This window comes from Rattus norvegicus, chromosome 16 (genome assembly GCF_021556685.1).
Source record: "Rattus norvegicus strain SHRSP/BbbUtx chromosome 16, alternate assembly SHRSP_T2T, whole genome shotgun sequence".
Taxonomy (NCBI): Eukaryota; Metazoa; Chordata; class Mammalia; order Rodentia; family Muridae; genus Rattus; species Rattus norvegicus.
Window position 1 is genome coordinate 6,429,121 of NC_141549.1, and position 26,645 is coordinate 6,455,765.

General features: G+C 54.8%; 2 protein-coding genes across 9 annotated transcripts in view; both read right to left on the minus strand.

Annotated features, from left to right (window-relative positions):
• The window catches only part of Stab1 (stabilin 1), a 30,747-nt gene extending 9,623 nt beyond the window's left edge, over nucleotides 1-21,124 (minus strand). For 4 of the 8 annotated variants that reach the window (XR_015639273.1, XR_015639274.1, XM_087587296.1 and 1 more), the window contains exons 1-41: nucleotides 20,942-21,124; nucleotides 15,936-16,072; nucleotides 15,531-15,646; nucleotides 15,214-15,299; nucleotides 15,079-15,148; nucleotides 14,644-14,739; nucleotides 14,333-14,449; nucleotides 13,922-14,118; nucleotides 13,562-13,692; nucleotides 13,272-13,399; nucleotides 12,941-13,038; nucleotides 12,647-12,781; nucleotides 12,261-12,398; nucleotides 12,029-12,091; nucleotides 11,666-11,779; nucleotides 11,527-11,580; nucleotides 11,266-11,346; nucleotides 10,367-10,525; nucleotides 9,839-9,901; nucleotides 9,533-9,628; nucleotides 9,079-9,165; nucleotides 8,173-8,284; nucleotides 7,256-7,442; nucleotides 7,051-7,144; nucleotides 6,771-6,929; nucleotides 4,941-5,036; nucleotides 4,244-4,339; nucleotides 4,078-4,125; nucleotides 3,565-3,975; nucleotides 3,138-3,215; nucleotides 2,959-3,057; nucleotides 2,740-2,838; nucleotides 2,485-2,616; nucleotides 2,164-2,292; nucleotides 1,861-1,917; nucleotides 1,442-1,525; nucleotides 733-928; nucleotides 527-622; nucleotides 397-442; nucleotides 241-317; nucleotides 3-128 (exon numbers count right to left, since the gene is read on the minus strand). Coding sequence is in view for 5 of the 8 variants with exons in the window: in XM_087587296.1 (XP_087443422.1) it covers nucleotides 3-128; nucleotides 241-317; nucleotides 397-442; nucleotides 527-622; nucleotides 733-928; nucleotides 1,442-1,525; nucleotides 1,861-1,917; nucleotides 2,164-2,292; nucleotides 2,485-2,616; nucleotides 2,740-2,838; nucleotides 2,959-3,057; nucleotides 3,138-3,215; nucleotides 3,565-3,975; nucleotides 4,078-4,125; nucleotides 4,244-4,339; nucleotides 4,941-5,036; nucleotides 6,771-6,929; nucleotides 7,051-7,144; nucleotides 7,256-7,442; nucleotides 8,173-8,284; nucleotides 9,079-9,165; nucleotides 9,533-9,628; nucleotides 9,839-9,901; nucleotides 10,367-10,525; nucleotides 11,266-11,346; nucleotides 11,527-11,580; nucleotides 11,666-11,779; nucleotides 12,029-12,091; nucleotides 12,261-12,398; nucleotides 12,647-12,781; nucleotides 12,941-13,038; nucleotides 13,272-13,399; nucleotides 13,562-13,692; nucleotides 13,922-14,118; nucleotides 14,333-14,449; nucleotides 14,644-14,739; nucleotides 15,079-15,148; nucleotides 15,214-15,299; nucleotides 15,531-15,646; nucleotides 15,936-16,072; nucleotides 20,942-21,022 (4,669 nt within the window). In the remaining 3 variants the exon portion in view is untranslated. 8 annotated transcript variants of the gene reach the window in all.
• Nucleotides 21,125-24,576: 3,452 nt separating this feature from the next.
• The window catches only part of Nisch (nischarin), a 36,238-nt gene continuing 34,169 nt past the window's right edge, over nucleotides 24,577-26,645 (minus strand). The window contains 2 exon segments of the mRNA NM_001409024.1: nucleotides 24,577-25,789; nucleotides 26,055-26,216. Coding sequence (NP_001395953.1) covers nucleotides 25,179-25,789; nucleotides 26,055-26,216 — 773 coding nt within the window. The 3' untranslated portion in view covers nucleotides 24,577-25,178.

A 26,645-nucleotide genomic window follows, 5' to 3' on the forward strand; every position in this document is an offset into this window, starting at 1 on the left:
ACCCTGGCACAACTCCCCGTCACCCGTGTAGCCATCCAGGCAGGTGCACGTCCGTTGTCCCGGAGCCACCTTGGTACAGTTGGCATAGGGCGAGCAGCCCCCATGGCCAGAGGTACAGGGATCCACCTCTAGGGACAGATGTTGTGAGAACAGGCAGAGGGATAAAGGAAAGGTTAGAGAGAAGGTGCACAGCCATCCCATGCATTTCAGAGCGGAGCCCAGGATGTCCACAGGACTAACCTGAGCAGTAACTGCCATTGCCTGAGTATCCTGCAGCACAGACACACACGGGGATTCCAGCAGAGTCCTGTATGCAGCTGGGAGGGGTGGCAGCCATTTAGTCTGTGTCTGTCCCATCCACCCACAGTCGCCCAGCCGCAGGTTGGGTTCACTCACTTGGCATTGGGATCGCACTTCTTGGGACATTGACGATCAGTGATTTCTGAAAGGAGGACAGAAGTCCCGGTCGCTCAGGCAAGGTTGTTCCGTGTCATCACCTGCCTCTAGTCCCCTGGGACCCACTTACTCTGGTCACAGCGGAGACCCTGCCAGCCCACATTACAGATACAGCTTCCATTGCCGCGCAGCCCCTCCTGGCACAGCCCGTGGTCACAGTCGCATACTGGAAGTGGGATAACGAAATGACAAGAGCTACTCGCCTGCTCCTTATGGTATGGCACCCAGTCTGCTGTCCTTCCCAAAGGCCACCCTCCGACTCTGTGCCGACCTCACCTCCAGAACAGGTGGGCCCATAGCGGCCCAGCTCACACATCTCACAGGCCGTTCCATGGAATCCCTCTTGGCAGCGACATTCCCCATTGCCCAGGAACCTGTCTTGGCACTGCCCATGGCCTGAGCACACCCCACCTAGACCCCCTGGGCATGGCTCACAGAGGGTGCCAAAGAAGCCTGGGCAGCAGTCGGGCACCTGTAGGGGCAGGGCAATGGGAAGGGGAGGAGAGAGGCCCAGGCCAGGACTGATGTCGCTATCCAGGGAGAGGTGACAACATCTGAGGGACACACAGACACAGGGCGGAGCAACTTGGAATGGAGGGTAGACAGAACCACCAGCTGTGGAGGGTGCCTTCTACAACCCTTCCGGGTGGGGGTAGGCTCAGACAGAGAGGGCTGTGACTGCACGGACTGCATGGGGGGCGGGGCAGGAAACCTGGTTACTGCCACTGGCTTTGACTGATGTTGGCAGCTCTGGGATGTGACCCTGTATCTCTCTCCCATCCCCATTCCCCAGGGGTTAGACACAGGACCAATGGTAGCCCTCTGACTCGGGACATCCCTAAGGTCCTTGTTTTGCTGTCTTGCTGGAGGCTCAGCGTCTCTGCCCTTGAAGTCAGTCTAAACTCTTCCTCGGGGTGGGGGGGGTTGGCTCCTCTGCCCTCTCCTCCCGCAGTGAAGCTTTGATGGGGGGCATCTCAGAGCGAACCTGGATCTTCTTGGCACATGTGTAGGAACAGCCCCGGGAGAAAGATAACCCAGATCTGTAGACACAGCTCTTCCTTGGTGTGTCCTAGAATTGGAGACACAGAGGAAGGGTCATCTGGTAACCTGGGCAGAGTCAGGACGTGGTGCGTGGGAAACAACTGTGCTACAAGTATCAGAGTGAGGAAGACAAAGAAAGGGAGAGGTAGAGACCAAGGCCCATGGGTCTGATAAGGAACCAGGCCTGAGGCTACAGGTTTGGGTGAGGTTCCTCTGAGCAAACCTTGGCTGCCATCCAGCCTTAACTGGTGGTTGCAACTGTCCAGAATAGGCTAGTTGCTGGCTGGGCTAGACCTGAAGGTGTTGGGGAGACTGGGGGTATTAGAGGATGTAAGTCCAGAGTTGTACTGAGCCTGGCCTCACCTGCAGCTGGAAGCCTTGAGTACAGCGGAATTTCCGGGTGCAGTTTACACATTTCTCCTGGGGAAGAAAGGTGAGGTATGAGCTGGTCCAGAACGAGACTAAGCGATCCATCCTGCTACCTAGACTAAGCAGCGGACTAACCAACCAGTGACTGCTGCTCTTGTGGAAACGGGGAGTCACTGTGGGGCCCTGACTGGCCTCAAGCTCCCTCAAGGGAGCCACAGCCTCTAGGGCTGAGATTAAAGGTGTGTATCACCAGTCGCAGCTGTTCATCTGTAATGCCCGATGGCCCCAGCTTCTCACCCGAAGAGCCTCCGCGTGGCTGTGCAGGCAACGGCTAGAGCCCACTGCCAAGATCCCCGACAGTCCAAAGAGGGCACTGCCTGGGGCTTCCAGCAAAGGGCCCTCCAGCGGCACGTGGTTCACCTCAGGCTGAAAGGAGGAGAGCGGGTTGAACCTACCTACCCACTTCCACCACCCTCACTTTCAGAGGCAACGAGACAAGAACACAAGAACATACTCCGGGGGTAGGGGGGAGCTCCAAAGATTGGGGGAAGAAGCTTCAAAGGGGACTCCTAAAAGCAGAGCCCCTGGAAAGGGTGTTCTAATCCCAGCCCTTCAAACCTGGCCACTATGATTGTAGAAAACCAGCCAGTGGGCAGGGCCCAGGAGGGAGTTGCGGTGTCCCCCTTTCCGCAGGACCTCCACGGACAGTGCCTCCCCGAGGATCACGTGATGTCGCACTATGTCTATGCCCTGGCAGGAATGAGTCAGTTCAGGGTTTCTAAGACTCTTGAGCGACCTGGGTATCGTGCCACCCCCACCATGTTCCGTGGCCATGGCATAGGAGGCTCATCTTCCCCGTCCCCAAGGCCTCACCAGGATACTCTTGTTGCCCTGGGTCTCCAGAGAGTGATTTGTGGGCACGAAGATGGTGTAGGCTTTGGCAGCCTCTATTTGGGCTACCAGTTTGTGGTGCTAGGGATAGAGAGAGGGAACAAGGTAAGCAAGGCGGCTGGTGCAGGGAGCCAACCAGCATCCCCCCCTCCCCCGCAGCCTCCTGGGAAATTATTCCCCTTGAAGGAGCCTCCTTTGTACCTTTAGCTGTTCCCCGAAGAGGCGGAAGGCAGGCACACTATCTAGTTGCTGCAGCAACCCCGGCCCAGTCTGCATGTCACCTCTCGGAGGCAACAAGACCTGGTATAGAGCAGGAGGGGCTCTCAGTCCACCATTACTAGCCAGAGGAAGGTCTCCACGACTCCCTTCTCCTGCCATACCTGGCTAATAATATGTAGGACACCATTGGTGGCGAGGAGGTCGGGTACATCCACAGTGGCATTCTGCACCTGGACTCTCTAGAAGGCAGCAGACAGAACTCAGGCTTGCCGGGCACTGATACAGGGTGAGAGGCTGGCTCTCTCACAGCCTCAGACTCCACCAGGCGGAGGCATAGACCTCGCGAGCACCCACGGGAGAAGGGCAGAGTTATATACGTGCCGGCACACACAGCTTCTAATGAGACCACGGATGTGTTCTATGCACAACCTCAGAATCAGCCCTGGACAAGGGGCTCCAGGCTTATTTCCTGGGAGCTCTGGTTTGGGGGTGGGGCGCCCTGGACAAGGGGCTCCAGGCTTATTTCCTGGGAGCTCTGGTTTGGGGGTGGGGCGCAGCTCCCACACATGTCCAGAGTTCACCTCTTACCCCACTGGTGTTGTGAATCTGCCAGTGTGTCGTGGCACTCAGTGTGGCCACCTGTTGCCCACTTAACCGGGCCAGCTCCTCCTCTGAGAACGCACCCTGGAGAAAGTGGGCCCTAAGGAGAAGAGTTGGGGGTGGTGGGGATTGGACCAGATTACAAAGTTCCTTCAGCCTGGGCTCTCCCACTTTCGTGAGCCATGGAAATTCTCTTAACATTGTCTGAGAAGGGTCCAAGTCCCACCCAGAATCCCCTCCGTGGCCCTTCCTTCCCAGCTCTCCCCACCTGACCAGTTCTGGCAGCGTCTTTGGCTGCAACCAGAAGGCCTGGTCCTCGGGGCGCAGTCTGCGGATGGCAGATTCCGAGGGCACCAGGGCTGTGAGTTTACCGTCAGCCGGGAGAGTGATGCTCGAGTTCTGCACAGTGAGTGGGAGCAGGGAGACGAAGATGGGTATTTCTGTATCCAGGAAGGCCTTGCAGACATGAGCCCAACCCTAGCATTCTGCCCTGACCCCTACCTTAAACCACTGGGAGAAGGCAGAGAAGTGGGCATTTGCCTCCAGTTCCTGGGGGTGGAGGGAGGCAGAAGAAAAACCTGAAGTTTATAGACCTAAGCACAAATGCAAGCCCCTTCCCAACAGGCCCACGGGAGGACAGCTCGCCATAGGGAAGAGAACACCTTACCTGGATGATGTCTCCATAGCAACTGAAGCCATCACCACCAAAATGAGGGGGGCACGTGCAAACCCGCTGGCCTCCTCCCACTGCCTTGCAGGTAGCCTGGTAGAGGTAAGGAATAGACAGAGAGATGACAGACAGAGTTACGGCCCTCCCTTCATCATCCAAAGGACAGGCTGGGTACAGAGTTCTCATCTTTCTCCCCCTCCAAATTGCCCATCCCCTGCCCTCTGCCTGTGCAGTCACTACACCCTTCTATGCCCCCCTCCAGCTACCCTGTCTGTGTTCACAGAGCCCATTTGGTAGGCCTGCTCCCAATACCACAGAGCACTGGAAACCATCGAACCAGTAGTAACAAAGGACTCAGGGAGCCAGTGCTAAAGAGCAACAAAGGCAGCCATGAGAAAGTAGGTGGGGCAAGGCCTGTGAAAGGCAGAGCTGTTGTGGAAGGGCAAAGGGAGGTCAAGGGGCAGCAAGAAGCTTGTAGGAGCCAGAGGACCACAGGGTGGGGCAGTGGGGGAGCTGGGCAGCCTGGGCTGGCTCTCGGAGGACTTTAATAACAAGGCACAAAGGCTTTATCCTATGATAGAGCAAAGGAGCGGTCACCTTAGGAAGGTCTCAGCGCTCAGGACAGACAGACATGCTCAGGACAGACAGACATGTCCAGTTGCAGCAGGCCCTCCTCGGGAACTTGCCCACTTACCAGGCCATGGCAGCCCCCATTGCCTACGCGACAGGGGTCGATGGGGCTGCACTCGTAACCGTCTCCAGCGAAGCCCAGCTTACATGTGCATCGGCTCTGGGGAGGCCAGGGAACAGAGAGCCTTATCTCACCACAGACCCCACCTCTTCCTCTGCTCCCCAGGAGATCTGCTCACCACAGAGGAGACCAGCTCCCAGCATAAGGCTGGTCAAGAGATGCCCTTGGCTAGGAAGCTTCTGTGGAGATTGACCAACACCCTGTACTGGGAACCCCACCAAAGCCATCCGCTTGACGTCAGTGTGGCTTGTGGCAAGTGGGCAGGTGTTGGCCAAGGTCAGCCCCAGGAAGGGAACTGGGGTCCCACTTCCTCCCCTGTGACCCAGTCAACTGTTCTGGTCTCTTCCCCCAGTGGCCTTTCCTTCAGGCTTCTCTACACTACCAATGAGCACAGGTGAGACCCCTCACCTCCACATCTGAATTTGGGGCGTGGGAGGGATCTAGCCCAGTGCATCAAAGCCTCAGTTCTGAGCTCTCTTTCCAGTCTTCCTTTCAGAGTCTCGCTACATAACCCCGCCTGGTATTCAGTGTGAGATCCTCCTTCTTCTTTCTCCTGTGTGCTCCCCAGCTCCTGGGGTGTCCTAAGTTCAGAGCTCTAGTCCTTATGCCAGGCTGAGTTTTTACTGTCAATACTCCACAGACTGCTGGGCCAGAGGCCACTATAGAACTAAGAAGATGTGAGAAGATGGGGCCCCGTGAGGAGGCAAACTCAGAACCAGCCATACCTGGCCTCCTGCTAGTACATTAGATAGCCTTTTAAAAATATTTTCCTGGGGCTGGAGAGATGGCTCAGTGGTTAAGAGCACTGACTGCTCTCCCAGAGGTCCTGAGTTCAAATCCCAGCAACCACATGGTGGCTCACAACCGTCTGTAATGAGATGTGTGTGCCTGGTGCCTCTGGAGGCCAAAAAAGGCACTGGATCCTCAGGGACGAGAGCTACTGACAGCTGTGAGCTGCCATGTGGGTTCCGGGAATCGAACCCGGGTTCTTAGTAAGATCACCATGGTCCTTTACTATTGACCCATCTCTCCAGCTCTAATTTATTTTGCTTACTTTTTACAGATGGGTGTTTTGCCCACATTATGTCTGTGTGCTACCCAAATGCAGTTCCAACAGAGGCCAGAGGAAGGCATCAGATCCTCTGGAACTGGAGTTGTGGACAGTGGCTACCGCCCTATAGGTTCTGGGAATCGAACCCAACTCCTTTGTAAGAGCTACAAGGGCTTAACCACTGAGCCATCTCTCTAACAACCAGCTCAGGTTTTCCTTTTGTTTTGTTTTGAGGCAGGGTCTCTCTATTATGTACCTCTGGTTGGTAACAAGCTGCCCTCAAACTCACAGAGATCGCCTGCCTCTGCCTCGGGAGTACGGGGACTAAAGGTGTGCCCCGCTGTGCCTGGTCTGGGTTAGAACTCTAGTTCATGAGCCTCAAAATTATTGATCCCGAGGCTCTTGGGTACTGTGATCTCATAACAAGTATGCAAGACTAGATTACGAAATTCCAGGGATAGATTTCTGTGAACCTATAGACTTGGGACCCCCAGAGGAAGGGTCTCTTTCTGCTTTGCTTAGTAGTGTTAGACTCCCTGAGTCTAAGAGGGAGGTCGCCCTATGACAGGTGCTTTGTTACACATAGGGGTCCAGTGGGCACATGAGTGACCGGGGCCAGGGTACATGACTTCATCTGTATCTATGGGTCCAGAGTTTACAGTGGATGTTCCTAAACTTAGACCAGGTTGGGGAAAGTCCCCAGCTGCCCTTCTGTGCCTCACCTGTCCAGGCCCCACATAGCTGCAAAGAGCATCCGCATGGCAGCCACCTCGAGTATCCAGCCCGCATTCATCAATGGCCACACAGATGCGGCCATCCCCACTCCAGCCTTTGTGGCAAATGCATTGGTGGGTACCCAAGTCTCCAGGGACACATTCAGCCTGTGTGGGTTATAAATAAGTGACTCGGGGTTGGCACGGTCATGGCTGGAGACCAAGGAGCCCCATCTTGTCCCAGGGTCAGTAAAAGGGTAAGGAGAGAGAACGAGAGAGAGGAACTAACATTCTCGGAGCAGCCACCGCGGTCTGGGTGAGAGCAAGGACTGCTGCGTTTGCAGGAGAAACCATTACCTTCAAAACCATCGTGGCAGACACACCTGGCAAAGGGGAGAAGCGGCCCATTTGTGCGTGGGGAGGAGGCTGGAGAATGAGCAAACGGACATGTAAAAGTATGGACAGACCACAAAAGGAGCCAGAGTCCTCCTCACCTGGCGACGCCCTCCTGAATAACACAGTGAGCGTCTGGGTGGCAGGGCTGGGCCAGCCCTAGGGATCCACAGTTTCCCATGGACTCATTGCAGAAGCGGCCTTGGAAGCCAGGGGCACATGTACCCTGCTGGCACACCCCTCCACTGCCAGGACGGTTGTCACACAGGCCATGGACACAACCACAGTCTGTAAGGGAAGAGACGGGAACAGAGAAACCGGACAGGAAGCAGGGCTTGTTCCGAGCCAGGATTGTTTTGTAAAGTACGTGTTGGGACTGGGGGTGGATCGGCTATAATAGACTATATGTTCTTGGAGCCTGTATTAGGATTCTTAAATCACAGATCATTTCGTACTTGAACAGGCAATTAAACCATAAGGGAGGCCATTATGGATGTTTTGGTTCGTTTAGTTGTATTTTTTTGGTTTGTTTCTTTGTTTCTCTTTTTGGTTGTTTTCGGTTTTTTGTTTGTTTGTTTCTTTTGAGGCAGAGTTTCCCTGTGTAGCCCCTGACTGTCCTGGAACTCACTTTGTAGACCAGGCTGGCCTTACACTTAGGTATCTGCCTGCCTCTGCCTCCTGAGTGCTGGGATCAAAGGCAGGCACCACCACACCCCACACCCAGCTGTGCCTTTTTGAATTTTTAGTCAAGTCATTCTAATGACTCTGCCACTATCAGCAAGTCTCCAGTGTGTCTTGCTGAAATCCTGCTTGCTTTAGATTAAAGCCCAGTTCTCTTCTGGTGAAGAGGACAACGTCCATTGCTGTTCGCCAACTGGCACCAGTCCCTGTGGCCTCTATCACCCCTCTTAGGGCCCTGTCCCTTCTGCGGAGCCCCTAGGCACCTTTTCTAAACAGAACTTCTCCCCCCCCACTCCCATCCCCCCCCCCGGAGGCAGCCTAGGCCAAGGTCACTCACCCTCCTGGCACTGTTCACCATGCTTGTTTGGGTTGGAACAAATATGGCAGGCGATCCCCTTGTAGTCTGGAAAGCAGAGGCAGGCTCCATTCCCCTGAACCCCATCGCTGCACTGAAGGGTGGCAGGCACAGGATCCGTCAGGGACATGGTCACCATAACCCCGTCCCCATGAACTTCCCTCCCTGGTGGGCTCTGAGCTCTCTTATTCCCTCTGAGGAGACTACACCCTGGAGACTACACCTCCAAAATTAGTGAGGTTGCCAAGTAGCCCCTGAAAGGCTCACGGCCCCACTGACTGCCGTGTTCTCCGTGTGGCAGTACTAAAGAGCCCTGATGTCCCAAGGTGCAAAAACAGAATATTAAAGAACACTGGCAAGTCATCTTTTGGTAAATAGACGGAAACCCTATCAAAATAATTACTTCTTTTTCTAAAAAAAGTTTGAGAGCCAAGCACGGTGACACATGCCTTTCAACCTGGTTCTCAGAAGGCAGAGGTGGGTTCCAGGCCAGCCTGTTCTACATAGTGAGTACCAGGGCAGCCAGGGCTGTGTGGTAAGACCCTGTCTCAGACAGAGGTTTTTCAGTGTGTTTGTGTGTATGTCTACATAGGTGTGTGCACTTGGTTGAGTATAGTGGCCCATCGTGGCGTTGGATGCTCTGGTACTGAGGTTACAGGTAGTCGGGAACTACCCAACATGGGACCAAACTCAGGTCCCTCTGCAAGAGCAGCATGGGCTCCTAACCACTGAGCCATCTCTCCTGACAGGAAGGTAACAATTTCTAATGAACCAGTTCGGTCCAACATCAGTTACTTAGAAGTATGAAAGCTGAGAGAGGCAGGTTCTGACGCTGTCCGCTGAGGAAGGTACCAACCTTTATCACACCTAGCAAGGGTGGGAACTCACGTTGCCTTTGCCGTAGCAGGGGTTGGAAAAGCCCCCAGGACACTGTGTGCAGTCGGGCCCAAAGAACCCTTTGCAGCAGCCGCGTTTCTGCAAGACACGGAGCACGCCTGACATCCAGCCCATGCCGACCCCCTCTCAGAAAGCGTCTGCGAACTGCTCATCTCTAAAGCACAGAAATGGGGATGGACCCACCCCCACCCCCAGAGGCGCCTCTTCAACCGATAGCACATGGGACAGTGCTAAGGATTATGGTTCAGCCACAAAGTGCTCGCCCAGCAGATGCAAGGCGTCAGGTTCGAGTCTTAGCACTACAAAAGCAAAAATCTCTCCTCAACCAAACAAAAGCAAAAAGGAATGTCTGGGAAGGAAAGCCTCCTCAACACAATTTGGGAACCCCAGACAAAGAGGAAATGCCCAGGGTCCCCAGGGGGTACAGTCTGCCCAGGCCCCTCACTGTGATGGTCTGGTTGCAGTACTCAGCACAGCCTTTCTTCAGGACGTTGAGCCCAGCTGGGTCGTGCGTATACACACACTCCTTGGGGAAGATGTCCTACGGTGTGCCACAGAAGCCCAGTCAGCAGAGTGGATGCTGGGCCAGCCTTTGCCAGGCAGCCCTGGTCCCGTTCTCCCACTCGGAGCAGGGCTGGTGCATGCTAGGCTACCAGGTATGGTCCAGCACCCCCTGCTCCTACTCCCCCACCGCAACCTGGGTTTGCTCGAGAGTCCGGCAGCAAGGGATCCATCCGTGAGCCTCACTCACCATTTTCACACTGTTTGGGGGGCATATACTGGTGTTCAAGGCTTGGCAGTCCACACAAGAACCCTACGAAGAACAGAGCAGGGCAGAGGGGAAGGAGGAGGGTCAGAGAGATTCGACAGCCCTGGGATGGAGACATGGGGCAAAGACCTGAGGGAGGAGAAGGAGCCAAGTGTAGAGAGGCCAGGCAGGGAAGGTGTCGCAAGGAGCCTGTGAGAGGCAGGGGCTCTCTGAATGCAGGGGTGCTCTAGTCACCACAGCAGGCTCTGATGGAATGACCTAGGACTCTCTTCCCTCACTGTGGTCCTCTCGCCTATGCCCGACTGCCCTTGCACCACACAGCCCTCCCTCAGTGAGAGCAGAGCCGTCGCTGTGCTGTGCTTTCAGAACTGTGAGCCAAACTAAGCCTCTTCTCCGTGTTCCTCAATCCCCGATGTTCTGTGACCGCAGCACGGCAGCGCTATCCCCGGCCCACGGTCTAGGGATGGGATCTGGGTGCAGGGTGGAGCCTGGGTTCCATGCGGGGCTCACCAGCACAGTCTGGTGCTGCTCTTCATCGCAGTGCTTGGGAAGGATGGGCAAGATGGTGGGGGGCAGCAGGATGCCTTCCAGCATGTGTATCACACCGTTGGCAGCCGGCACATCGACCCTCCGCACGGGGACGCCCTCGGGTCCCAGCAGGATGCGTCCCTGCAACACAGACCTCACAGACTATCTCCCTGCAACACAGACCTCACGGGCTATCTCCCTGCAACACAGACCTCACGGGCTATCTCCCTGCAACACAGACCTCACAGGCTATCTCCCTGCAACACAGACCTCACGGGCTATCTCCCTGCAACACAGACCTCACGGGCTATCTCCCTGAAACACAGACCTCATGGGCTATCTCCCTGCAACACAGACCTTATGGGCTATCTCCCTGCAACACAGACCTCACGGGCTATCTCCCTGCAACACAGACCTCACGGGCTATCTCCCTGCAACACAGACCTCACGGGCTATCTCCCTGAAACACAGACCTCATGGGCTATCTCCCTGCAACACAGACCTTATGGGCTATCTCCCTGAAACACAGACCTCACGGGCTATCTCCCTGAAACACAGACCTCATGGGCTATCTCCCTGCAACACAGACCTTATGGGCTATCTCCCTGCAACACAGACCTCACGGGCTATCTCCCTGCAACACAGACCTCACGGGCTATCTCCAACCCAGCAGGCTTCAGAAGGTCCTTGCTCTTCTGTTTTTGTCTACTGTGTCTTTACTTCATACCGTGGAACCTACATCCACTCTCCTAGCCCAGCTGGGGCCTTGTCAAGTGTCGTGCCCACCATGGTACTCAGAGCATGCCAATAAGCATGAACGAGGCCAGTGGCTCCGACACTGACCCGTGTGCCCAGCTGCCCACAGATCTCACAGATCTCACCTCTTCAGAGATATTCACAGTCAGGACCTGGTTGGCCATGGTGAGGAAACGTCCCTTAGAGATGAGCTTCTCAACTGTCAGCTGAGGCAGAGGACAGTAGTTTTAGGCTGGGCGTTGGCCACGCCTTGTTCAGGTGCTACACAGTGGCTCTCAGAAGTGAAGAGAAAGGGATAAGGAAATCAGGTCCCCGGGGAAGATCAAAACCTGTAGTAGTCCTTGCAACAGGGGATACTATGAAGGGGATGGGACCCATCCTCTCACCTGGCCATGATTGTAGATGTGGTACCGTACCAGCTCCTGAAGTTTGGAAAGGCCCTGAGGGGAGGAGTCGGTTCCTGAAGGTTGATGGGGGAAGCCTTGGCAGCCTCAGCCTGCAGCCCCATCTCACGATAGAACTTACTGCTGTGAAAAGGTAGATCAGTCGGCCATCCCGAAGGCTGTCCACAGCTTCGTTGCTTGGGGCAAAGACTGTGAAGGGTCCAGGCCCATCCAGCATGGCTGGCAGCCCACAGTTCTGCAGGAGCAGAATGTAGAATTAGACAGATTCCTGCCTCAGAGCCCTACCTGGTTCCTGCCACCGTTAGCCAGCGGGGAGCTCCTAACTGAGATGCGGGTAAAGCATTGGTTCACGCCCCGTGAAGCCTCAGGAATGGTGATGGGCATGGGAGGGTGGGTTCTAGGAAGGTGGGTGGGCAGATTCTGGGGCAGTGACCTGTTCTGGTCTGGATGTCCAGTTACCTAGAACTCCTATTCCCAAGCTCACCTCCAGGATAGTTTCGAACCGTGTGAAAGCCTCCGTCGAAGCGAGTATCTGGCCAACGGTTTTCTGTAGGTATAAGAGCCACAGGGCAGGATGTGGTAGCTTTCGCCCCAGGAGGAGGAGGAGGAGGAGGAGGAGGAGTGTAGCCTCCACAAGCCAGAGCAGCCTCATACCCGACCTTAACACAGTGAGACATTCCCTACAGCACAAAGTGGAGAAGAGGCCATTGGCTCACCTTGGGGTCCCCTGGAAGTGGGGGTGGAAGCTGCCATCGTAGGGCAGTGACCGTATGGAAGACCCCGTTAGCAGCTATGTAGTTGGCCTTCTGGATACTGAACTGCTGGGGCTGGTCCTCGTACTTGTAGGAATATCTCTGATGAGATAGACACAAGACTATATCCCACATGCTCTGCTCTGCAGCTCCCTTCCCTGGCTTCACATGTAACCCAGCTGTGTCCTCTGACCACCATTCCTCTGGCCCCCAGTCTGAGGCCCCTTCTGTACCATGGTTGTTGTTTTTTTTTCTTCTTCTTCTTTTTTTCGGAGCTGGGGACCGAACCCAGGGCCTTGCGCTTACTAGGCAAGCACTCTACCACTGAGCTAAATCCCCAACCCGCATACCAGGTTTTTGAACGTGACGGTGATCTCCTGGCCAGCCAGTGTCCACCACCTGCGTGTATTTGAGGGCCCTATATTCTCCAAGATGTGCTCTCCTGGGATGATATGTTGTCTGCAGAGCTGCTGGGCAAGTGTTGCCTGCAGACACACAGGGATGGGGTGCCGGGTAAAGCCCTAACAGGCCAACCCTCTTTGCGCTGCCCCTGCCTGAGTCACGGAGAGGACGAGAGGCTTTGCAGGCTGCCACCTCAGAGGGAACAGGGAGTTCACAACCTGCTTCCAGGGAAAAGAGCTCACATTCATGTTACTGGAGGAGATGGCGGAGACCGAGAACATGGATGGCACCAGAACGGTGAATGGGCCCGATGTGGTAAGGATCTCCTGGCAGCCCTGCTCTGGAGACGGAGATGGCTAGTGTCAAAATTCACATGGGAGCTCCTGGGGTGATGGGTATAGATGTCTAGCATGGGAAGGGGACACTAGTGCTGGGACAAATCCCCACCTCCATCCTGGCCTCACCTAGTTCTTGGGCAAAGAAACTAGAGTGTCTGCTGAGACTGGGTCTCCCTCCCAGCTCTGTGGGTACGGGGCAGGGGCATGGTCATAGGTAAGCCTAGGGGACACACACCCAGCATGGCAATGGCCACTCTTAACCGCAGCAACACCAGGCCAATCTGATTGGCCCTCTGAACCTCGTGGAGCAGATGTCCGTAGCAGGCGTAGCCGTCACCCACCTCATCACTTTTGCACACACAGCTGGAGACCCAGAGAGACCGGTGAGGGAAAGGATGGACCATCCCCTTGATCCAGCCCCCCTACCCAGTCCTCCCTGTCAGGCCCTGAGTGGAGACACACAGAGGAGTACACTACCCATTCCACCCCCTGCCTGTGCCCATCCCCCTTGTCCCCTGTGCCAACCTGGTCTTTCTATCAGGGGTCACCTGACAGGTGGCTGATTTGTCACAGGAATGTGGTTTGCATGAGACATGGCATCCCTCAGAAGCATCGTTGTTAATGCTTGTCATACCTGGCCAGCACATGCAGGTGGCCTGGGCAAACGGCGGGGACAGGAGGAGACGGTACCAGTGAGCATACAGGAAAGCTGCTGGCATATAACTTCCTCACACAGCCCTGCCTCCCCTCCTCCAAGATCAGGGTAGGCATTCTCCTCACAGCTTATAAATGGGGAATCTGAGGCGTTCGGTCAACCTGGGGCTGGCCTAGGATCCCACGGCCAGAGTTGGTGAAGTGGCTTGTGAAGCAGGGGACCTAACTCACCTTGCCTGGAGCACGGTATAGGCAGAAGGTAGAGTTGCTGGGGCAGCCACCAAAGTTGGTGAGGCATGGGTCCTGGGGCAGACACACTTTCCCATCACCGTGGTAATTCTCTGGGCAGTGACACTGAGGCTGCCCGCTGGGAGTCACTGAACATCGGGCCAGTGAGGAGCAAGGAGATGGCTGACAGGGGTCAAGAGCTGCCAGGGCAGAGAGAGCCTGAATGAGTGAAGCCCCAGGAGCCCTCTCCCCTTCATGGTCTCCACCAGAGCAGCCATAGGCCCGTTGTCTCGTAGGAAGAGTTTTCTTCCTGCGTAAGTGGCCAGACCGCAAGTACTAGTATAAAAGGTTACCCTCCCAGTCCCTGCCACCCACTCTGCCCTTCAAGTTGGAGCCCCTGTTCCCAGATCATACGCTCACGAAGACACGCATTGTCTTGCTGAATGTATCCAGGCAGGCATTTGCAGGCGGGTGCCTCTGCAGAGCACTGGGAATTCTGGGGGCATCTCAGGCTCTGGCAGACTGGGAGCTCTGAGCAGAGAGATTACAGTGAAGGCCCAGCCCCAGGGGAGCTGCACACTCTGCTCTGCTGTGTGACTCCAGGCAGCCGCCTGACTTCTCTGAGCCTCCAGAGAGTGCAAGTCTGACCCAGATCTTCCTGAGACTCAGACACTGTCACCTAGTTGTCCTCCCCTCCTCAGGCTGCCCCAGTTAGCATTGCTCACCTTGGTCACAGTGAGGACCGGTGTATCCAGCAAAACACTGGCAGCTTCCATTCCCTTGTGGCCCACGGCTGCACACGCCATGCACACAGTTGCACACTGAGAGGGATAAACAGGGTGCATGGAACCGCAACCTCACCAAGGTACAGTCAGGGACATCACCTTCCTGCCCTCTGCACGTTGACAATGCGGGAGTAACCTTGAGAGTCCAGAGCTGTGATAAAGGATCACAGTAGAAGGGGAAATCCCTGAAGGAGCCAGGGAGTAGAAAGAGGGGCATCGAAAAGGGTTTCCTGGAAGAGGCTTCTGAGGCTACCATATGCAAGAACCTCAGGGGAGGGACCCAAGGCCAACATCCCAGGAGGGAAAGGCAAGACAGAAGAGTTAGGAGAGACAGATAGGACTGGCTTTGCCCTGACACCCGCCCCACAAGTTCACCTGATTGGCAGTCAGGCCCAAATCTGTTGGGATCTCGGCAGTCTTGGCAGGCTGAGCCGCTAAAGTTCTCCTGTTAACGCATTAAGTCAGTGGGGTTCCCCCGACACCCCCACCTCACCCCTACCCAACCCTTACCTGACACACACAGGTTCCATTTCCACCTATGCCATCCAGGCAGGTCCCGTGGCCACTACATGGTGTCGCCGGACCACCGGGGCACTCTGTGGACCCAAGAACTGAGTTTTTTTTTTCCCCCCCAGAATGCTGCCTTTACCTCACCTCCAGCCCCTCCCCCAGGACAGCCAGGGCTAAGGAGCCACGCCCTCAAGGCGCTCACTGAGTGAGTAGTCGGTGGTTGCACAGGGTCGAGGGCATTATGGGTAGCCCTCGGATGAGGAGCTGGGGGCTGGGGCATAGGATGACTGGAGCAGGGGAGGCGGCCTCTTTCGTACCATAGCACTGGGATCCCCAGTAGCCGGGGCAGCAGGCCTTCTGTACCACGTCCTTCCAGCACTCCTGGCTACAGCCACTTAAGGATACCACAGAGCCCCTGAGCTGCAACTCATAGCTAGGAGAGAGGGTAAGCAGGCGGTGGGGTGGTGGACGTCACCCTCCTCACACTGAATCCAGGAGTCTTATCCCATCCACCTAGCCCAGGGCTGAGCTCCGGGCCCAGCGCACAGTAGGTGGCCGGGAAACACCCCTCCTCCCTTCCTGTGCCTCCTGCTCTGTAGGGGGGCACCACAGGTATGTGCATTAAGGACATTTTGTTTGCTCCCCTCCCCCGGGGTCAGTGAGGCTCCTCTGACACCCCCCCCCTCCTGAAGGTGGGAAGAAGCGGTTGGGTGGGCCCATACCGACAGTCCAGAAGTATCTTCTCTGGGAAATTCCGAGACCAGCCCGAGGGACATAACCGCCTCCTAATTGCGGCACATGCGGTGCAGGGGGTGTGAGTGATGAACTTGGTGTGGATGTCACAGCGTTTAGACCGCACCTGGGCCATAGGCAAAACACACGGTGAGGAGCCTGGAACGTGGTCTAGCCTGAGTCCATGCGGACTGCACCAAGGCCACAGTTTCCCTCTGGTTCAGTGGAACAAGCAAGGCTAGGGAAGATGCTGGGAAACCTCGTTGTCATCTCCTATCCCCATGGTCCCCATGTCTGGGATGGAATGCCCTCAGGCCAGGAGACTCATCTCTATTTAAAGTGAGCAGATGGAAGTCCCAGGGTAGCCTTTTCCCAAACTGTCATAGGGACAGGGTGTAAAGCAGGGTCTGGACCCTGGATTCATTGCATAGAGCTGCTGGCCTTCTTGGTCCAAACAAACATGCAACAAGCCTCACACTGTGTGCAGGAATACAGTAACTTCATCCTCAATCTGTCACACTAGGACAAAGTGCAAGCTTTCTGCCAAGCACCAGCGCTAAGTGGAGGCTCTAGCCTGCTGTTAGTACTGGGCAGCCCCATGGTAGTCCTGGCCCAAGGCTCCACCTCCAGATAGGGAACCAGCACCCAGGTGATGACAGACAATGGGGGCAGCGGGGAGAACAGGACCCAGGACGTTTTAATTTCATTTCTGTTGTTGTGATAAAATACCCTGATATAATGCAATGTAGAGAAGGAGGGTTTATTTTAGCCCACAATTCCAGGTCATAGTCCATCATTATAGGAAGTGACAGGGACTTAAAACAGTTAGTGGTACCACATCCACAGTCAAGCAGAGAAAAGTAAAAGCAGGGCTGGAGAGGTGGCTCAGCAGTTAAGAGCACTGACTACTCTTCCAGAGGTCCTGAGTTTAATTCCCAGCAACCACATGGTGGCTCACAACCATCTGTAATGGGATCTGATGCCCTCTTCTGGTGTGTCTGAAGACAGCAACACTGTACTCATATATGTAAAATAAATAATTCTTGTATTAAAAAAGAGTAGTAAACAAAAGCATATTTCTTAGTGTTCAGCTTGCTCTCTACATTTAGACAGCCCAGAACCCCCTATGTAGGGAATGGTGCCACCCACAGTGGGCACCATTAACAGAATCAACACCATCTTCCATAAACATACCCAGAAGGCCAACCTGATCTAGGCAATCCTTCACTGAGACTCCCTTCTCAGGTGATTCTAGGTTCTGTCAACTTGACAACTGAAACTACTCCTGGGATTTGGACCTGAAGGTTGTAAGAGGGTCAGTGCTCTGGCTGAGTGGGTAGCAGCAGAGCCAAGGCTGGAGATGGAAAAAGCAAATGCCCCTGTGTGAACCGCAGGGTAGCCTGAAAGAGTGTGGGAGAGCGGCTGGAGGTCAGGCTGACGACAAAGAGCTAAGCTTGGGTGAGACCCAGTTGCTGCACCCTCGGGACTCAGTCAGTGAGCTGTTTGTGGTTGTTTTAAAGTGGTTGTTTACGGGGCTGGGGATTTAGCTCAGTGGTAGAGCCCTTACCTAGGAAGCGCAAGGCCCTGGGTTCGGTCCCCAGCTCCGAAAAAAAAAAAAAAACCAAAAAAAAAAAAAAAAAGTGGTTGTTTACTTTCAAGACAGGGTTTCTCTGTAGACCAGGCTGGCCTTGAACTCTGTCTGCCTCTGCCTTCTGAGTGCTGGGATTAAAGGCTTGTGCCACCACTGCCTGTTAAATTAATTTTTATTTTTTTAAAGCTTTGATACCGGTTTATATGGTATGTCCCACATAGCCCCAGGCTAGCTTTGAATTTCTGAGCCTCCTATCTTCACGTGTGGGCTACCACACTTGCCTCAGTTAGTGATTTAGAGAGATGCCTGACCACTGTGTGGAGGACTGAGTGGGAGTGGGGAATGAAACCGTCGCTTGTGGGCAGCGGGGAAACAGAACAGCGTGCTGGAGAGTAGAAGGTGTTGGTATTCTGTTTAAGCTCCACCCCCACAGCGACCTGGCAGCAGCCAGGTATGCTCCGCCCAACAGTTGCCTGGCAACAGCCAGCTGTGCCTGACAATATAAAAGGGGCTGCTTGCCCCCTCCTCCTCCTCCTCTTATTCTCTCTTACCCTCTCTCGCTCTTCTCCGTTCTTGCCCCCATTCCCCTCTCCACGTGCCCATGGCCGGCCGCCTTTCCTCTCTTCTTCTACTCTTCTCTCATTAAACCTCTCCATGTGGAACCATGGTGTCTTAGTATTTTCTGTCCAGGCACGGGCCAAGATTTAAATCCTAACAGAAGGTTTGAAGGGCGCCTGCCTGCCGCCATCCTGTCGTCCAATTCAGTAGCCTGAGATAACGTTCAGCAGAACCTCCACTGGGACCACCACAGCGCTATACCCCAGAGCTCAGACAGAGCTTATAGTTGTGAGAGAAAGGGCTGAGAGGAGGTACATATTGATAGGGGAATGGCTTGGAGAAAAACATGTTCTCATCTTGAAAATGCTGACCATGGGGTTGGGGATTTAGCTCAGCGGTAGAGCGCTTGCCTAGCAAGCACAAGGCCCTGGGTTCGGTCCCCAGCTCCGAAAAAAAAAAAAAATGCTGACCACACAGTACTACAAACTGGGTGTCTCCAGAACACCCCTTTCCTAAAACAGGTGAGTGGCTCCCCAAAACCAGAGATAGAAAAAAAACCACTTTCTTGCAGAGTACAAAGCCCCCGGCCTCTCTGCTTCCGTGATTTTGCCTTTTCCACTCATGCCTCTGCGGTTAACAAAGAGGGAAGTTACTCAGCAAAACCTCAGGTCATGATGTTATGTTTGGATTCGTCATGCCAAAGCTCCTCTCTGCAGAGCCAGGTCATGTCTAGGAAATTAAACAACCGAGTTTCAGGCTCGAGCATACGCTTGGCTGACAGTGGGCTCCCTTCAAAGCTGTTTGCTCAGGCAGGCAGAGCGGAAAGTACAGTGGCCGCTCGGGTTGGGCCTCTAGAATGGTTGGCCAGGTTTGGGTAATGCTCGAGAGCTGTCACTCGGAGGGAGGCGGAGGGGGGAGGGAGAGAGGGGGAGCTTTGCAAGTCTGTGTGCAGTGGTGATGATGGATAAGCCAACTGCCGAATCAGCACTCTCCAGGGACCACACCCAAGACAGGCACGCATCTGCCTAGCAGTGGCGGCAGATGGAGCCCACCGCCCTGCTGGTGGTGGTGCAGCTGGAGGGATGAGGTTGGATGGGCTCCAGCTGAGTCAGAGGTCTGCTTACTGGGAGCACCTTCGGACCTGCCAGAGTGCTTGGTTCAGGGCTGGGTTTGCCGTGCCTGCTTTCTATGCGTGCACGGTGGGAGAGCCGAGGAGACAGACACCTTTAGGCCCAGTAGCAAGGTGAAGAAAACTCCCCCAAGCTGAAACCAAGTTCCTGGGGAACCTCTGGGTTGACCGCCTAGAATCATCTAAACCCACTAAGAGTAGAAGGGCCTTTGGGCTGCCTCCCCCTCCTCTGTATCAGAGCAGGAGGGGACAAAACTGGGTGCTGGCCGATGCCCCTGCTTTTGTACCTTGGCTGTGGGTCTCAGGCTTGTGCTCAACACAAAGTAGTCCCTGGGCAGATGGATGGACACACGTTGAGACCCTCATACCGGGAGACCTCCCTGCATCAGCTGCCGGAGCCTGCTGTGCCGAGTCCTAATGCCACCTCTCTTGGCTGTCTGACTCAGTGTCCTTGGCCCTTTGAGGCTTCGTTCCTAGCAGTTGCAGCTTGTGTCTCCCGTCAGACAGGATGAGGGACTGTGAGGGGCAAGTAAGGCCAGCATTGCTAGATCCCTACCCACGAGGACTCAGAACCTCTACCATGGTCCAGGCCGGCAGGGCCTCTGTCTCAGAATTACAGACTTAGGACCGTTCAGAACCACACCAGGTCTCTGACAAAAAGCAAACCTCCAAGACGAGATTTCTCACTGACGTCTGTCCCCATTGCCCAGAACACATGTGGCAGGTGCTTTCCAGCTTGGCACAACCCTGAGAGCTTGTGGTTTTCCATCATAATCGTTCTAGTGTCCCACCTGCTCCACCCAGCCGTGGCCTGGCCCTGAAATCCTTTTCCCACAGGGAGTATAAAGACGAAGTGCTCCACGGCAACCTGGTGGTGGATCCCCTCCCTTTGCCACGGGAGCATTGGGAGCTGCCTAAGAAGTAGAAGAACTTGGTCTCATGAGGGAAGCTCCCAGCCACAGATCCGAACTCAGTCTCCACACGTGCGGGAAGCTCTTCCCAAAACGGACGCAGCAGATGTAGGCTGGGGGACCCGGGACAGTCATTCTGGGACTCTTGGACCCCAGAGCCGCCAGAGCCGTGCTACAACCCCTCTACTGTCTACTCAGCGCGCTGTGTGGGGAGTCGCAGGCCTGAGTACAAACCACAGGTTGTGGCCCTGACCATGGCTCCAGAGGGAACAGCTCGTTTCTGTTCTCCTCAGGCCTTGGATTGCTAACAAGAGAAACAAACAAGCTGGTGAGGGGGCATCTCTGAGACTTAAGGACATTGGTGTTGGTTGCTGTCTGCCCAGTGGCATGGAAGGCAGGTGACTCTCACTCCTTCCAGACAAGCGTGGTGCTGGTTACAGGCAGATATGTAGCCGGGTTCTGAACGAGCCCCTTGGTTTATAGTTCCCAGAGGACAGGTAATGATCACATTTAAAAAACCCAGGTGAGGGCCGCACAGACTGTGTTCTCAGTCTGGGAAGAGAGCCTAGGAGGATGAGACTGGCTCTGTCCCTGTTCACTCACAAGCTGGGGAACCCAGGATGACTGCCCTTAGTACATGACCAGCTAGCCAGACATAGAGGAGAGGGAGTTGCCGAAGCCTTCAAACTTCAGTAGAACAGCCACAGACTTCAGCCTGGCAGAGCTGACGTTTGTTTAATCCCCCCAGCCCATCTAACACCAACCATCACAGTCCCTCCCTGTTCCCTGACCCTGGCTCCCACTCACCCTCTGCCCTCTGATGAAACCGGAGCCTGCCAGGCAGAGGACCAGGATGCAGAGCAAAAGGAGGATTCGGGGCTCGGCCATAGCAGGCAGGTCCACTGTCCGAGACAAAAGTAGTGTGGAGACAGTGATTGTAACAGTGGGAAGTTCGTGAGCTCCGAGAGGCAGGCATGAGGAAAGGGGAAGGACAGGGTGGGTGAGCAGCCGCTTTAAAAGCTATCCGTCAGCTCACCCCCACAGGAACCCACCAGGATTTCCTCCTCCCTATCAGCAGCCCGCAGGCGGAAGGGAAGACGCTGGCCAGTGACCCCCACATGGACGACCTGGGCCCTGCTCGGGGCTTCCTGGCCCAGGACACAGCTCCCTGGCATCATGGTCTGGAGGTTCAGACACCATTAGCCATCTGCCCGGGGTCTAGGGGAGATTCTGAAGCAAATTCAAACACCGATAAATAATTTTCCCTGCATCTGTCAAGCCGGCTTCTCATTCAGAAGCTTTGGGGTTCTGGTGGCTAGGAGGGGGTTGTTAGGCAGCCAGCTGCCTCAGTCTTTCGGTCCAACTCCAGGAGAGACGGAAACACCATGCTGGCCTCTCAGACTGGTCTCCCCTTAGCAGCCTCATGGCCTCCCTGAGCCCACCTCTAACGCAGCAGCCACAGCCCAGGTTCCATCGTCTATGACACTTCAATCCTTTCCATGCCTGTGGTGGGTGTCTGTGACGTCCCCAACTCCGCTCAGATGGCAGTAATGACTGGGTAAAGCCACAGAGCACAGCCTGAGGGGTTCCTTTAGTCTTTTGGGGACCTCCACTCAGGCAAGCCCAGGATTCATGGATTCAAAGCAGTAAAGAATTTGAGGAGTATGAAGTAATACTGAGCTTTCATTAAAAAGTGTTAAAAAAAAAACAAAACACACCCAAGAACTTGTGTACAAACTTCTCAGTCACCAGTCCCCATTTATTAAAAGACTTAAGGGCTTTGTTGCTGGTTTTTTGTTTGTTTGTTTTGTTATTTTGTTTTGTTTTCGTTTTTGTTTTTCCGAGACAGGGTTTCTCTGTAGCCCTGGCTGTTCTGGAACTCAGTAGACCAGGCTGGCCTAGAACTCATGCATATCCACCTGCATCTGCCTTCCCGAGTGCGGGATTAAAGCTGTGCCCACCACGCCCAGATCTATTTATTTACTTCTCAAACACTACCTAGTCCTCCCTCACAGAGTCCCTTCCCCAGACCCCTTCCCCTTCTCCTCTCAGAGGGTAGGGACCTCCTGGAGCATCAAGTCTCTGTAGGATTCGGTGCATTTTTTTTTCCCCACTGAGGGCAGATCAGGTAGCCCTGTTGGGGAGAGGATACCGCAGTCAGGCTGCAGCTTTAGGGAGAGCCTCTGCTCCTTTCCTGGAATCTTCTTTCCTTCTCACATCCCCGTACATTTTCCTTTTCTACTCTGCCTCTTTTCCCTTTGGGTAAGGTCCATGCTGCTTCCTCTTCCTGGGTAGGTGTGATCTCTGGTGTTGAAGCTAATTGGTTTGGACTAAAATCTCTTGCTGTGCCCACAAACCAGACGCATAGATCTCGGTTGTAGCCTGGGGCTTCAGTGACGTGCGGCAGGCTTTCTCATTAACCGGCCAACTAGTTAATGAGTCCAACAGTCCTTTCTGTCCCCTGTAGCCTGGTCTTTTTGGGGGCTGTCCTTCTCAGTGCTGCCTGATCCAAGAAGTAGGTTTTCTTTTCTCAGATAAACTCTGCTACATTTTTTAAAATTTATTTATTTATTATGTATACATCATACAGCTTTCTGCCTGCATGTATGCAACTACAGGCCAGAAGAGGGCACCAGACCTGATTATAGATGGTTGTGAGCCACCATGTGGTTGCTGGGAATTGAACTCAGGACCTCTGGAAGAGCAGTCAGTGTTCTTAACCTCTGAGCCATCTCTCCAGCCCCAACTCTGCTACGTTTAACTAGTTTAAGGCTGTGTGAGTTGTTGGCCTAGTGCACGTTGCGGGTGCTTCACACTCAAGCCCCAGCCTGGCCTGGGTTTTCCTTTAATGGAGGCTCAGAGCACTTCTTTGACCTGACCCCAGGCTTCGGGGCAGCCTAGGGCCTGATTTCAGCTCCTCTGGTGCTGGCAATCAGTTGGCACTGCCGTATTTAATAGTTTGCTTTTTGTCTCTCCTGGAGTGTCAGCTGAGAAAGAACAGGAGAAGAAAGGAGAAGAAAGATCTGGGCTGACACAGATGTGCTTCGGAAGAGACAAGGAATAAAATGAAGTAGTTTTTTGTTTTGAGATGGCTATAACCCTGGCTGTCCTAGAGCTCTCTCAGACTGGCCTTGAACTCAGAGACCCACGTGAGTCTGCCTCCTGAGTGCTGGACCTCTGCCACTCCTGTTATTGTTAGAGGACCACAGGCTCAGAGCACCCAGGGACTTCAGCTCCCTTTATGCTTTGGACACAACCGCCTCCAGTTAGGCGTCCTTAGGACCAGGCTGGAGGCTGCTGGGCTGGGTGTGGGAGGCTCTACTATTTGCTACTGCCGATTTCTCTATTTCTCTCCACCGCCTTCCTCTGAGACAGGGTCTCTGTAACAAGCTGGCCTTACACTCTTGTCCTGCCTGGATCTCATCTTCCTGCCTCAGACTCTTGTTTGCATTGGGGTTATAGTGTGTTACCACACCCCTGCATCTGTGAATGGATGCTATGTGGAGCTAGGGATGGAACCCAAGACCTCAGGCTTGCTGGTTCTTCCTTGGCATGCCCACCTTCCCAGTGTAGAGGACTGGGTTGGCCTTTGAGGTCTGGCTAGAGGGGCATAGACAGTAAGAAATCCTTTCTCGGGGAACTTAGCTGCTGCTTTATCCACATTCCACACCCTTTCTGAGGCAGCAGGCTCTCCATGCTGGAATCTTGGGAACACACACACACACACACACACACACACACACACACACACTCACACACACAGAAACATTGAACATACTATATATACCACATACAGACACCACACACACACACACACACATACACACATACACACACACACATACACACACCCACCCACCCCTACTAGACAAACAACCTGGGGCCTTTCAGCCAGTCTAATCTACCTCTCCCACAACCCCACCTTTCTCTGATGAGGTGAGGGGTGGGTGAACAGGCCCTGATGTAGTGGTGGGAAAGAAGTGGAGGAAGGGCGGGGTACGGGGGCTGTCTGAGAAATCCTAGGTCTTACTTGGCAGGGCCCCTGAGATCCCCACAACCCTCCTGCGTGAGTACAGGGAGAGGCAGGGCCTCACCTTGCCACTGTGCACCCTCCAGTCCACCTCTATTGCTTGTCACCCTCACCAGACCCTTGCCTGGTCCCACACACAGTAGCAATCGTGGTCTTCAGGCCTCACCCTTAGACCGGGATGCAGGACGCCCTGAGCAAGTGATGGAGACTGTTGGTGGCTATGAGAGGGGTGCCCTTAAGAGTTGCATGGACTACTCTTTACCTAGGCCCCTGGTTTGACGACAGCTCAGCATGGCTCTGTCCTGGGGACCCTCCCACCTTCCCCTCCTCTCTTTTCTTGTCTCCAGTCTCCCCATGCCTTTGGTTGACGCCCTTTTGGGACCCCAGTTATCTATAACCTTGAAGACGCAGGTTGTGTCAAACTCCATTTTATTAGAATAGAGAACAGAGGCAACAGGAATTATACTTGGTGCTGGCAGGCAGCGTTAGGTCCCCTGCACTGGCTCCTCTTGGACCCATGACCTGGGAACTCCATGGGCCGTCCTCTGGTTTGGAAAAGCCCACAGAATGGGAGCTGGCTACTCCTGCTACCAGCCTTGCAATAGGCAGCAAACACCCACAGTGACAGCAACAAGGACTGAACTCAACACCTCAGGAAGGACACGGGGTTACCAGGTCCACAGCGCCACGCTGAGAGCAGCAGCATCACAGACAAACAATGCTGGCCTGTCTGGCCATGCCACTTCAGAGGCAGGCGACACAAGGGACGCTAAGGACACAAGGATGCTGTGGTGGGGTGGGCAGACTTCTTCCCGGCATTAGGAAGGGTTAACTGAACACACATGTCCACACTCTCTGTGGGAGCCGGGCACATGTGTGGGGGCCATGGGCAATCGATGTAGGAACCAAGGGAGAAGAGAAAACCTTAGAAAGAACCCAGAAGGCTCGCTTCCCCGCCCGCCTCACAGGTGCCAGGCTTGGCTGGGCACGGCAGGAGGCCGGGCTGCCCGCGCACTAGCCAGTGAGCTCCACAGGCAGCTCCCTGCCACAGAGAGCTTCCCACTGCCGTGCGAGCAGTGAGATCAGCTTTTCTCGGCTCTCAGCACTGGGCACAAACACCTGCCACTGCACCTCCCGGCCCTGCCCAGCCCTACCAGGGCCACCCGGCATCTCCCCGAAGTGGTCCAGGGTGACACTCCCCATGAGGTCGTGGCCCTGCGTGTCATCAAAAACAAGAGTGAGGGCCTGTGGGTAGGGATTGTAGCCCATGAGCACCCGGTCTAAATCCCGGACACGGCGGCCATCGTCTAGCCGGTATCTGTCCCTCTGTGGTGGCTCTTTGGCAAATTCAGGCAATGGATAGTGGATGTAGTCCTCGTCCAGGAGAAAGATCTCAGCACTGGTCAGTAGGAGTGTCTTAGGGCGTAGTGGGCCCCTGCCCCGCCCAAGCTGGGGTGTGATCACCTGGAAGGCCTGGATGTACAATAAGATGCTGAGGGCTGGATTCTTGGCAGGGTCAGCCATCTTCTGTGCCACAACATAGGTCAGGTCCCCGACCTCTTCCTCACTGGGGTAGGTGAACTTGACGCGGCTGGAATGGATCAGCTCATAGTTCTCCATTTTCCCTGCAGGAAGAGACATGGGGTGTCTGAGCAGGCCTGTGGTGCAGTCAGAAGCAACAGCAGCCCACACTACCCCAGACTCTAATGAGAGTAGTCGAGGGGGCTCCAAGCTAGAGCCCAGGGCTGAGAGGCAGATGTGTTGCTGGCTGGGGACTGCTGGAATGGAGCCTCTGCCATGGGGGAGGACCACAGAAAGCGGGCCAGCTAGGCAGAGACAAGGGAAAGGTAGAGACAGAGGCAGTGAGGGCTCTGGGTGTGGACATGGTACCTGTATTCTTGTCCCCAAATTCTGAGTAGAAGTCCTTGTCAATAGGCTCGGGTGAAGGTGTGCGCTCCAGGGAGGACAGCACTAGCATAAGGTGCTGCAGGAAGCAGTGTGTCAGGTAGCTGTCTCGAGTCAAGCATGTGACCACCTGCGTCGGGGAAGAGCCTGCACGAGAAGGGGTTGGTCACAGGTATAGGCCACCATTCCCGCCCCTGCAAGGTCCCGACAGGGTCCACGTGGGAGGGCATCATGGGGAGATGGCCATATCTCAGGCAGGAAGGGCTGAGACATTTTTCTGAAAGGGGATAGAGGCATTAGGGAAAGAGCTTAGCTTTCTCCTTTCAGGAAGTAAGAGTCAGAAACATCCTGCCCCTAAGCCCAAGGCCCATGCTGCTCCCTGTACACTCAGCTCCTGCCGCAAACCGTGGGCTGGGAGTCCTGCCTTCTCAGCAGTTCCTCAAGTTGCTTCCTCCTGCCCCAGTAGCCGGCTTGTCAGTGGAGATAATGTGTCATGTGATGGTGGTACCTACATGTGCGAGGTGGAAGCCCACTGGTGACACTGGCCTTCACCCAAACGGGACAAACACATCATGT